This window comes from Tamandua tetradactyla, chromosome 18, assembly GCF_023851605.1.
Source record: "Tamandua tetradactyla isolate mTamTet1 chromosome 18, mTamTet1.pri, whole genome shotgun sequence".
In the NCBI taxonomy this organism is placed as follows: Eukaryota; Metazoa; Chordata; class Mammalia; order Pilosa; family Myrmecophagidae; genus Tamandua; species Tamandua tetradactyla.
In genome coordinates this window covers 37310063-37322800 of record NC_135344.1, presented here as the reverse complement: position 1 = coordinate 37322800, position 12738 = coordinate 37310063, and the positions used below count along the sequence as shown (strand labels likewise).

General features: G+C 36.5%; 1 protein-coding gene across 2 annotated transcripts in view; it reads right to left on the bottom strand.

The window, feature by feature from the left end:
* The window catches only part of PSTPIP2 (proline-serine-threonine phosphatase interacting protein 2), a 136550-nt gene that overhangs the window by 27016 nt on the left and 96796 nt on the right, over positions 1-12738 (bottom strand). For both annotated transcript variants that reach the window (XM_077135571.1, XM_077135570.1), the window contains exon 6: positions 8261-8323. In XM_077135571.1, the coding sequence (XP_076991686.1) occupies positions 8261-8323 (63 nt within the window). The remainder of the gene's footprint in view (positions 1-8260; positions 8324-12738) is intronic.

The window sequence follows — 12738 nt, the reverse complement described above, 5'->3', positions numbered from 1 at the left end:
TTAAAATATTAGGCCCAAGAGTCACCCCCAGAGAACCTCTTTTGTTGTTCAGATGTGGCCACTCTTTAAGCCAGCACAGCAAGCAAACTCACTGCCCTACCCACCTCTACATCAGACATGACTCCCAGGGGTGTAAACCTCCCTGGCAACTTGGGACAGAAATCCTGGGATAAGTTGGGATTCGTCACCAAGGGATTGAGAAAACCTTCTCAACTAAAAGGGGGAAGAGAGAAATGAGACAAAATAAAGTGTCAGTGGCTGAGAGATTTCAAACAGAGCTGAGAGATTATTCTTACACATTATATAGATATTTCCTTTTTAGTTTATGGTGTATTGGAGTGGCTAGAAGGAAGCACCTGAAATTGTAGAGCTGTATTCCAGTAGCCATGTTTCTTGAAGATGAGTGTATAGTGATATAGCATTGACAATGTGACTATGTGATTGTGAAAACCTCATATCTAATGCTCCTTTTATCTAGGGTATGGACAGAAGAGTAAAAAAAAATGGATAAAAAATAAACAAGTAATAGGGGGAACTGATGTTAAACTAAATTGTGTAGATTGAAATACTAGTCGTCAATGAGAGGGAGGGGTAAGGGGTACGTATTTACAAGTTTTTTTTTTTTCTTTTTTATTTCTTTTGCTGGAAAGATGCAAATGTTCAAAAAAAATTATCATGGTGATGAATATACAACTAGGTGATGATATGTGAGCCATTGATTGTATACCACGTATAGAATGTTTGTATGAAAAAAATGTACGTATATTTGTTAAGGTTTACAATAAAAATATTTTTTAAAAAAATGAAAACTCTAAGCACAGATGATTTCACTGGAGAACTCTACAAAATGTAGAATTAACACAAATTCTATACAATCTTCCAGAAAATAGATAGAAGGGGGAAAACTTTCCAGTTCATTTTACAAAGCTATTAATAATCTAATACCAAAACCAGATAGCCAGTACAAGAGAAGAGAACTATAAACCAATATATCTCATGAAAATAGAAATAAAATTCTTAACTAATATTAGCAAATAGAAATCAGCAATATTAAAAAAATTATACACCATGACTGAGTAGAGTTTATTCAAGTGACTCACGCTGGTTCAATATGAAAAAATCAGTCAAAATAATACACTACATTAACAGGCTAAAAAAGAAAAAAATCACATTATTATATCAATTGACTTGGAGAAAGCATTTGGCAAAATCCAAAATTCAGTTTTCTTGGCTGAAACTAGCAGAACATGCCACCAGACTCGGGACTGACTATGCTGGTGGGAGTGGGCTAACTTGAAATAACGTTCATATTTCTAGAAGGCCTGAGATGCTCAGAATGTATTTGGGGTGGGAAACCGTAATTCTATTGCTTTCATGTTGCTAGTGTTCTATTTTTCACAGGCTGGTGTAGTATCACAGATGCAGCTGTTATTTATCTCATTATGGAAGAGTTCAACTTACACCAGACCCGTGGTATTAGATCAACAATAGCCTCCTGGTGATCAGTACAGTATCAAATGGACAAATCCAACTTGATAGTTATAGCAAAGGCTGCCTGGGTCAAACAGGAGTTCACATTTGGCTGTTCATTGGTTTCATATTGGCCTTTGGATATTTGATTGCATCTCTTTGGATTCTCTTTGGGGGTTATGTTGTTAAAGAAAAACCCACAGCCTACCCTGGAATTGCTGTATTTTTTCAGAATCTTCATCTCTTTTGGAGGACTGGCTTTATATATATATATATATATATATTTTATTGAGATATCTTCATGCATCATATATTCCATCTAAAGTACAAAATCAATGGCTCATGATGTTGTCAAATAGTTGAATATTCATCACCATAACCAGTTTTAGATCATTTACATCACTCCAGAAGAAGAAATAAAAAAGAAAAACCCCATACATGCCAACCCCCTTACCCCTCTCTCATTGACCACTAGTATTGCAGTTGACCCAAAAATGTTTTAATCCCTTATCCTCCCTTATTATTTATTTATTTACTGTCAATACTTATTCACTCATCTGTCCATACCCTGGATAAAGGGAGTGTCAGCCACAAGGTTTTCACATCACATGGTCACACTGTAAATCTATAGTTCTACAATCATTATCAAGAACTGTACTGGAATACAGTTCGGCAGTCTCAGGTACTTCCTTCTAACTATTGCAATACACCAAAAACTAAAAAGGGGTATCTATATAATGCATAAGAATAACCTCCAGAATAACCTTTAAACTCTATTTGAAATCTCTCAGCCACCGAAACTTCACTTTGTTTCACTTCTCTCTTCCCTTTTTGGGTCAAGAAGGCTTTCTCAATTCCATGATGCCAGGTCCAGGCTAATCCCCTGGAGTCATATCCCATGTTTCCAGGGAGATTTACACCCTAGGAGTCATGTCCCACATAGTGGGGAGGGCAGTGAGTTCACCTGCCAAGTTGGCTTAGAGAGAGAAAGGCCACTTTGAGCAACAAAAGAGATTCTCTGGGGGTGACTCTCAGGCATAATTATAAATAGGCTTAGCTTCTACTCTGCAGGAATAAATTTCAAGCAGCCTATAAAATTGGTAATTCCCAACACTTGCAAGAATATCAGGAAGTCCCCGGGTGGGGAAGTTTAATATTTCCTCCTTTCTCTCCAGTCCTTCAAGGGGATTTTGCAAATACTTTGCTTTATTCTCTGCCCAAATTACTCCAGGATGTATTGGGGAATCACACTAACTTGTACAAACCAATAAAATCTCACTCCCTATTCAAGGTTCCATGTAATTATGGATAAACTGACCATACAAGTTAAATTAATATGCTATAAAAAATATAAATTTTGCACCATATAAACATCTCTTCCTTTTGTCTCCACAAGAAGGTAAAGTTTTAAAATATGAACCATATCACACTTCATCCTGTATTCTGAGTTACTTTAGTCCTACGAGATCAGCTTCATTCATATTGGAGGACTGGCTTTTAAGTTTGGATGCACTGAAAACTTATGGCAGTGAAAACATCTAATTTCTTACATAACAATAGTTTTTCATGTTTTTTTTCTTTAACTTTTTTATTGTATAGTATAACATATATACAAAGCAAAGAAATAAAAAAGCAATAGTTTTCAAAGCACTCTTCAACAAATAGTTATAGGACAGATCCCAGAGTTTGTCATTTTTCGTGGGTTTTTTACTGCTCACTCCCAATCTTCTGTAATGCCATTTTTAAAATTTATTTCTGGGTGTAATCTCAGTTTAAAGTTGTATAATAATAAAATCATGAGAACTCTTTAAACATCAAAAAATCTATTGTAGTAGCCACTTGACTTACAAAATGTTAAAGGAAAAACATTTCACATGAGTAACTTTGTATCAAGTTTTATTATGGTATAATTTGTAAAAATAAAAATAAATTACAGGGCAGGCCACGGTGGCTTAGCAGGCAGATTTCTCGCCTGCTATGCCGGCGACCCAGGTTCAATTCCTGATGCCTGCCTATGCAAAAATAAATAAATAAATTACAAAAGAAATTTATAGATACATCTATACAGGTATTTGTCGTGTCTGAGGTCCAAAAACTCAAACCAAAGTACCCTGAAGACTTAATACATGTATTTACATGTGGCATCTTTTCTTTCAAATGTTAAATGACATTAAAAACTATTTCGTAGTCAGAATTATTTCTCAGTATATTCTGTGTTTGGCTTATATGATATACAAAAAATTCTGTAAACATGTCAATACATAAAGCTATTGAGGATTTCCTAAAAGGGAAGTGAACTTGTGGGAAAAGAGAAGCCCCGTGATCCAGCCTCCAGTGCCCTCATGTCCCTTCTGTGGGGTTCCCATCACTGTGCTGCCAATTCTGGGGAAGTAACTCTGCTGACACTTGGCCCTGGTGGGATGCTGACAATCACTCACATCTAACACTGACAGAAAGGAAAAAGAATAGGGACTTAGCTCTCTGATCTGTTACTCAGGTGACAATTTTTATTTTCCTGGTCTTATAATAAATCTCATTTTCATTATACCTCTTTTCAGAAGTCTGAACCACCAAGCTCACAACAGACCAGGAAGGTCCATTATCATTACAAACATTAACTACGGTAATTCCCATAGTCTGTTCTTAGAAACTCTGTTATCTACCACCGAGGCTCCCCACCTTAGCAAAGTGGGATTTTTTTTTTTAAGGAACTACCTAACTGTGTGATAAATGTTCTTCAGAATTATGGCTTGAAATTATTCCTTTCATAACACTTTCTACAATTAGTCCTTCATTAAACACAAAATATCTCTTAGATGATTTAAATATAGTGTACTCTTTTCTATGTCAGCCATAGTTAATTGCCAAAAAACTATCTCTGATGTGCATTTTGAATATTGTCTGGTCATCAAGACGATACTCAAAGAAATGACTATTGCTGTCCTTTCACCACAAAATACTCAAGGTGAATTTTTAGATCCATGTGAGAATTGGAGGGAATCTTAGAGGTTGTGTCTATTTTCACAGACAAGGAGCCCAGACAATGGAAATTAAAATTATTTTCTCCAGGCCATAGATCTAGATTTTTTAATCTGGAGGCAGTGGTTCTCCCATTCCAAATTGACCATGACCTCTTCCTCCACTCCTACTGCAATTCAGAAAGTGCTCAGAGAATGTGAACTACCTTATAAAACTGCTAGAACAAAACCATAATGTCTGCAGGGACTAAATATAATCAAGTTCTTAATTTCTATTTTGTATCATCTGCTCTGCTGATGAGTTAACTGGGTAGTACGCTTTATTAAGCATAAGAAAGAATGTAAAGAATTGTAAATAACATTCAATCAAACATTAGCTATGGGTCTACACCCAAGAAAATATTGATTGCGCCATCTTTAATGAAAATAAATATTTAAAACTATTAATAAATTAACACTTAAACAAGCAAAAAAATCCAACATTCATTCATGGTAAAAACTCTCAGAAAAATATGGATAGAAGGAACTTCCTCAACTTAACAGTCTAACAAAATTACCAAAAGGAGCTCATCTTAAAATAGTGGCAACACAAGATACTGACAAAGATGTGGAGAATATGAATCATTCATTTGTTGCTGGTGGAAATAAAAAATGGTACATTCACTCTGGAAAACACTTTGGTAGTTTCTTTAGAAAACTAAATATACAACTACCATATGACCCAGAAATTGTATTCCTGGGAATCATTCCCAGAAAAATTAAGACTATGCTGAAACACACACACAAAAGTCTGAACACAAATGTTTATAGCAGTTGTATTTGTAATAGCCAAAAACTGACTCTTCCATCTGTTCCTCAATGGGTGAATGACTAAACAAACTGTGGTACATCCATACCATAGAACACTACTCAGCAATAAAAAGGAAGAAACCATCAATGCATGCAGCAACCTGGATCACCATCCAGAGAATTATGCTGAGTAAAAAAAGACAATCCCAAAAGGTTACATACATGCTGTATGATACTATTTATATAGCATTTTCTCTCTCTCTCTCTCTTTCTCTCTCTCTCTCTCTCTCTCATAAAAGCTCGGAGATATGTACCATTACCATACAAGTCGCTGATTTAAAGTATGCAATTGAATGATTTTTACTATATTAACAGTGGATGTCAACATTTAGGATTCTTGAAATGACTAAATTATAGAAATAGAGAATATTAATGGTTATCAGGGAGTTAAGGAGGAGGCAGGACAGGAGCAAAGTGGATGTGACTACAAAAGAACAACATTAGGGCTCTGTGTGGAGATGGAAATATTCTGTACCATTACCATATCAGTGTCAATATCTTGATTGTGGTATCAAACAATAGTTTTGCAAGATATTACTATTGTTGGAAACTCAGGGTGCATGGGATCTCAAACAATTTCTCTGAATACATGCCATTTACATGCAGCATGAATGTACAATAATCTTAATTTAAGAAGTTGAGTTTTAAAAAGGTTACACAAAAAAGTCTCTATACCACATTTGCAGTGTTTCTGCAAGTTTGAGATTGCATCAAAATAAATAAATTTAAGTTTTAAAAAGAGGTTATACAATCCCACCTCCTCTTAGCACCCAACTTTAAAAATGTATTTTTTTTTTAAGTAAAAAGGATAAAAAGGGATAGGATAACCACTTAGGAAAGATGAGTGACATTAAAACATATCAGTGTGAAAAAGGACCACTCATCTGCTTTTTTGGTTCTATCTTAGCCAGAAAGTAACATTAATTTTCAAAGATATGAGATATAACTTTGAAAAACAGAAACTCATGGCAAAAATAGAGATGTTAAAATTTCATTTGAAGACAACCAGTACAATGCCTCACTAAGATGGACTAACTATAATGTGTAAACTCTGAGAATTGAATCCAAGAGCATAGGCTATCAGGGGAAGGCTTATTGTAAAGGTTCCTGGATTGTAAGCTCCTATAGAAGTCACATCTATCCTTGAATTGTAACAGTTATTTCTAAATTCTGAGATACTGAGCTCTTTATGTATGACCTGGTGGTTCCCTGGAACTTTGGGTATCTGTGTGACATCTGAGACTCACAGCTAGAGTTCTGCAGCCATGAAAGTCAGCATTACCCCATTCAGCAACTATTTAAAAGGCTGAAAAAGAGATCAGACTTCAGTGACTGAAGGACAAAAACTAAGTAAATAAGAGGAGGGATAAAGGGTATGGGGTGTTCTTTTCCATTTTTATTTTTATATGCATTTTTGGGGTAATGAAAATATTCAAAATTGTGGTGATAAATGCACAACTAAATGATGATACTATGAACCACTGATTGTACACGTTGGACAATTATGTGATATGTGAATACATCTCAAAATTGCATTAAAAAATTCATTGGCCATTATATCTCCAGGCCCAGGTAGAATATGATAAATTACAAAAAGAATAAGAGAAGTTATTCAGGGACACTTGGAACACTTTAGAAATCTTTGAGAAAACATAGAGAAAGAGAGAAATGTCATGAAACAAGATACCATAGTCTACTCTTCAAAATAAGCAAAATATAGAGTCTAAAAGTCCTCAAACTTGACATCAAACCAAAAAAAAAAAAAAGTAGAAGAAATGACCATAATTATTTGTGAGACATTAGTAAAGAAAGTGGTAATCACTAAAGAAGGCATAGGTTTGTTAACTGAAGTATTTCTGCTTTCCTGGTTTAGTATTCTACAACAAATCTGCTTTCCTGAAAAATAAATATCTCATATTCAGCAAAATTTCATACTACAAATAACAAGGCTTGTGGGAAAATAAAATTTAAAATCTCGCCTTCTTCACTCAGCCATTTTTTAATACAAGGAAAAATGTCTTTGCAGCTTCTTCATCTGCTTTTGCAGCTGAGCTTTACAAGAGGGAAAGGAAAGACATTATTGAAGCCACTAAACCAGCCACTACTTCACAAAAAGAAGGCTTTTCTGTAGATGTTTCAGTTTTTCCTTGTCTTCACATACTGATAAGGCTTTTGCCTTAATTATGAGAAAGCTTGCCCCAGACTGCTTCAAAATGTGAATGGTATGGGAAAAATCATGTATCAACCAACACTATTTATGCATTATGGTGGCATCATTCCCTATTTGTCAGTTGTTTATGAGATGATCTGCATCACAGAAAAACAAAATGTAGCAGAACAGACTGTAGCCCATCAACACTGGTGACATGTTCTTTTTGGACCAGGTTACTGAATGTCATGTCATGGTCATAGGATGTCTTGATCATTATTTTGTACAAAGATGGAGTCATAGATGTTCCAAAAACAGAGTTCATTGTACCCAGAGCTCAACAGAGTCATGACAAGCAGGAATGAAGTGTCTACCAATTTACATTAGCTTTATGATAGCATTTTTTTATAAGTTGCTTGAAGGTACGCAAGTTTTCACAACTTGCAGATATCTTAAAATGGAAGGGATCCATCAATAAAAAGGTGAAGAATCAAGATTCATAATAGCCAAAGGAAAAAAGTACAAATCCAACAAGATAAATGGCATCATAGAGTACATATGCTTTGTGTCTTGGTCTGAAATATTTAAATCAGTGATGAAAAGATAACATCACTGGATTTCCACTATCTGGTTTCATCTTCAACTTTTGCAATGCCTTACAAAAGAAGAAAATCCAAAGACTGCTTTTTCTAAAATGTCACATTAATACATAGTAATATTATTGAAATGCTATTTGAGAAGTAATATGCTCATATACACCACAGGATTTCAGAAAATGTCTCCTTTAAAAAAATAATAAAAACATGTGACTCACATCCATGGTTTTCTTGAACTGTAAGCTCTTTTGCTTATGGGCAGCATCCATTACAAGCTCTGTCTGTGAAGAAAGCACATACACTATTAGTAATAAAAACAAATTATTATTAATACCAGCCACATAGCTTATCTCACTTGGTACACACATAGCCCCGAAGGTAGGTGTGTTATTTATTACTTCATCAGAGAGAGGCTAAACAATTTGCCTCAGGACTTATGGCTGGTAGGTTAATGTTGGGGCTCGCCCTTGAACTTGGACAGTTTGACCCCACAGCTTGAGCTCCCAGCCACCACCAGACTGATGACCTGAAAGCAGTCTATTCAGTAAATCTGGAATCAGGGAACTTTAGTTTCAGAACGATAGTTTAAAACTTTTTAAAGCACTGTTTATATTTTTAAAAGGGTCTTTATTCTTTACATTTATGTCAGCACAGTTAAATTAGAAACTTAAAAACATTCACTTCCAGGGTAAGCAGCAATGACATGCTCTTAACCAGCAAGGAGCCCAAGCAGTGTGAAGGGAAGAAATATTTGTAGGGCAGCTAAGAGAAGATGTCCTGCTACTCTTTACTCAATTTAATGCAGGAAAGGTAACCTCTGCTGTCACGTTCACTTGGGAGCAATTTCTTTGCTGTGGCTGTGATGTTAGTATTTTTATTAGTCAAAACAATAAAGCTAATAATAAAAAATGCACCTCTCAGACTTAGTATTTCCCACTTATCAAGCATTTATTATGTGCCAAGCAGTTTTCATGCATCACAACAACTATGTGAAAAATACTATCCCCATTTTCTTGATAATAAACTGAGGTTGATAATTTGCCCAAAATAACACATTCAGAAAACAGTAGTTGGGATTAGAACCCAGGAGCCTGACTCCAGTTCCCTGTTCCTAATCAATACTCTAAACTATCATTATCCTTATGATAGTTCTATAAACCAAAAGAAAAAAAAGGAAGTAAAAAATACCAAGAGATGTGATAATTCAAAATGAGCAAAGGCACTGCTTTTGTGCAAAAACAAATTTATAATATGAAGTAATACTGAAAATGAAATTCATATGTGGTTTCTCTTTCTCCTGGGTACACAAAATTAAGTTTTGTCTTTTACCAAAACAGACAAACTTGGTTGGATGGATTCTCAAGATATCTGGATAGACTATTTGGGATGGTTTTACTTCAAATATGAGATTGTAAAGTACATGAAATTCCCTTGGGGGAGTTTTAAGGGACCCTCAAAAACTGGGCTATCACTTTAAGCCCTGCTAAAAGTAAGGGGCCAGGAAGAGGCCATTCACCTGGTAATGGGGAGACACCACTGAGATATCAGTCAGGGCTCCAACATGAGCAGATTGACCATGACCAGATCCTTAGTACAAAAGAGCATCTATGTTGAGCCAGGACGAGAAGCAGGGTTTATTTATTTAATAACGCTCTTGATCTTCACAGACTACATGGAATAGATCAGTTAGCAATTCTGGTCTATTACATGGTTCTTTCTGGTCTGAATCTATACATTAACACTCTTCCAGTTGGGTACTGCTATTATTTTATAATCTGTGGCTCAAGCCAAACCTGCTAGTCTCCAACTCCTACTTAACAGGTGGACAGCAATGTTCCATCATTAACCTAAACCTTTTCACCTAATATCATTCCTCCCTCTGTCTTCAGGGAACCCTGACATTTGAAGTTGGCCAGATCCTTAAAGAGCAGCAGTCCAACTCTTTAACCTGATAGATGGGACCCCTGGGGCCTAAGAGGTAATAGGTCTTGCTGAAGGCGGTTCAACTCTGTCTGCTACATCACCTTGATTTAGGTCTCCTCATGCCTATGCTCACTTATAAGGTAACCTACTCATGGCAACCCCAGGTAAGTCAAGGGTTCTCTTTCACATTTCCTTAGGGAAGTGTTTCTTAGAGAGCTTGAGACTTTCTGCTCAGACTGAGTCCAACAGAACTCTGATTGTGTTTTATCATTCATAGCAAAAAGGAATACAAAGACACAACCACCTTTGCTATTGGGTGAGGAGAAGTATGGGGAGGAGAAGAAGATACCTGCAAATGACCCTGGGTGAATTATTGAAATAGCTGCTTAGTGGTCTATTTGCCTGTTTACCTGTACTCAGCCTGCATTCTGAAAAATGGAAGTGTCAGCGTCTGCAACAAGGAGATTCCTTCTTCAGAGATGGCTCTCTATACTGGTGGCAAAAAATTTGCTGTGATCATAACAATCTAGAGAAGAGAATGATTGAATATGTGCTATCTCTACCATCCTAAAGACATTCTAGGCCAAGGAAGGAACCTCAGCATCCTCAAGTATCAAGACTCCTGAGGCTTGTCTCTCACTGCCTCACCTGTACTGCCTTTCATACTGTTGGTTTTAGCTCCAATGTCATTTTCCCAGACATAGATGAAATTAGGTGTCCCCATTATACGTTCAAGTGTCACCTTCACTTCTCCTATCATAGAAGGTTCATCATACTTAATCCTGATGATTTGTGTCTTGCCAGTAGTCTCTATGGCTATGCTTTAAGCTTAGTGAGGGGAAGATAACCATGTTTGTTTTGTTCACCATCCTCAGAAAACATTACTGAATGAGTGATCATGTCAAAAACTTTCTGACCAGCCACCCCCCTCTCACCTTCCTCATTTGTTTTACTAAAAAAAAACCAACTGATGACTTCTTTGATAAGTGGAAATAGCTTGGTTTCCAAGAAGTGAAAGACCAAAGCATGCAGGGTTCGACCAGTGAAAATGAGAAGTTAGTATTGACACATTTTCTTCCAAAGTCTGATTTTTAAAAAAGTATCTAAATACGGAAGTGGTAAAACCCAGAGTTCATTGTGACACAAACAATTACAAATTTAATTAACAAACTTTGGACTTCTCAAAGAAAGTCCTGAAGTTATTTTTCCTGCTGCAGAGAGCACAGAGACTATAGAGACTTGGTTGAGAGTAGTGGATTAAGCATGGAATACTCTGTTGCTCAACGGAATTCACAGAGTCTTCTTCTTCGTAGTTTTTTAGGAGGGGAAGTTTCAGAGTCCTTGCGAAATTAACAAAACTGTCCCTGAGATGACTTAGGGCTACCAAGGGCACTTGAAAACATGAGAAAATGATCCTCCTTCCTTCTCAGTGGAAATAGTGTGTGCACAGACTCGACTATCTACAGCATTTCACTTTTGAAAAATTGTAATTTCCATAAGCAGATGGGTAGGGCTGTTAGTCAAAAGGGTTTGACCATGCAATAGCTATAACATACATGTTATTTCTGCTCTAAAAAAAGTGCTTAGGGTTAGCTTCCCAATGCCTGACCATACCAAAAAAAAAAAAAAAGTGTTTAGGGCCAGATGTACCCTCAAACTAGACATAGGAAGCTTGAGAGTGTAGGTGAAAGCTCCATAAATGTTAGTTTCCTCACAAGTGCAGGCTGTGAAATGGGAAGGCACAGTAGTATGCTACGACCACCTCATGAAAAGACAATAGACATAAGACAGACTCTTGAGATGTTGCCACCCACTCCAGATACCAAATGGCCACCAAGCTGGAACTCAACCTTGATTTAGAACCAAAGGCAAAGTTGCTGAGACTGAGATAGGAGTAGAATTAGCTTTAACAGCTGGCTGTTCATTGTATATACACACTGCAGACAATCACTTTAGGAAACAGGAAAGGTTTCCAGAGGGACTTCCAAGAAGGGGGAAGAGGTCGCTAAAAGTCATACAGAGCTGTCCAGAGAGACCTGAGTAGAAGTCTTTCAATATCAAATAGGGAAGAGTTGGTCTCTCATGTGAGGCAGGGATTCCAGCCATAGAGATCACATTAAGGAGATTCTAGAAGGGCCCTACTTGGCTTCAGGGCCAGCCTAAATTTACAAGTCTTTTAGGAACTACATAGAAGGGAATCAGAAAAGTGGCTGGACTAGGCCAATATAATTTTAATATAAACCTGGACTTCTTTTCTTAACCTTTATAATTTCCCAAATGCTTGTCAGTTGTATCAACTCTTGCTTGATCTATATTCTTCCATGAAGTGGATCAGAGTAAAAAAAAACACCATCATTTAAAAAAAAAAGAGCCTGTATACATCCATTTGAAGAAAGAACAGACTAAGATTTTCCCAGGACTTGTTTCCCCATTTGTAAGATAGGTTGGTTGTTATTACAATATGGTCTATAAAAAGAATGTGTTCTCCTCCATCTCTTCGCCTTCCTTTACTGCCCTGCCCAGGTGGAAGAGTGTAGCCTGGGGATGCTCTAGCTTGAGTGCCAGACTGTCTTGAAGACATAATGAGTGTCTTTTCCAGTCAAACTTTGAATAGTGACAGCAGATATGAAAAGAAGAAGAAAGCAGGTTGGACAAGTGAATCCTGGAAGAATTTTTAAAAGGAGAACAGACTTGAGATGCAGAAATGGGTACAGAGGCATAACTACTGAGTCTCCACACAGTTCCCCATTAAAAAATCTCATCGATAAAAAGA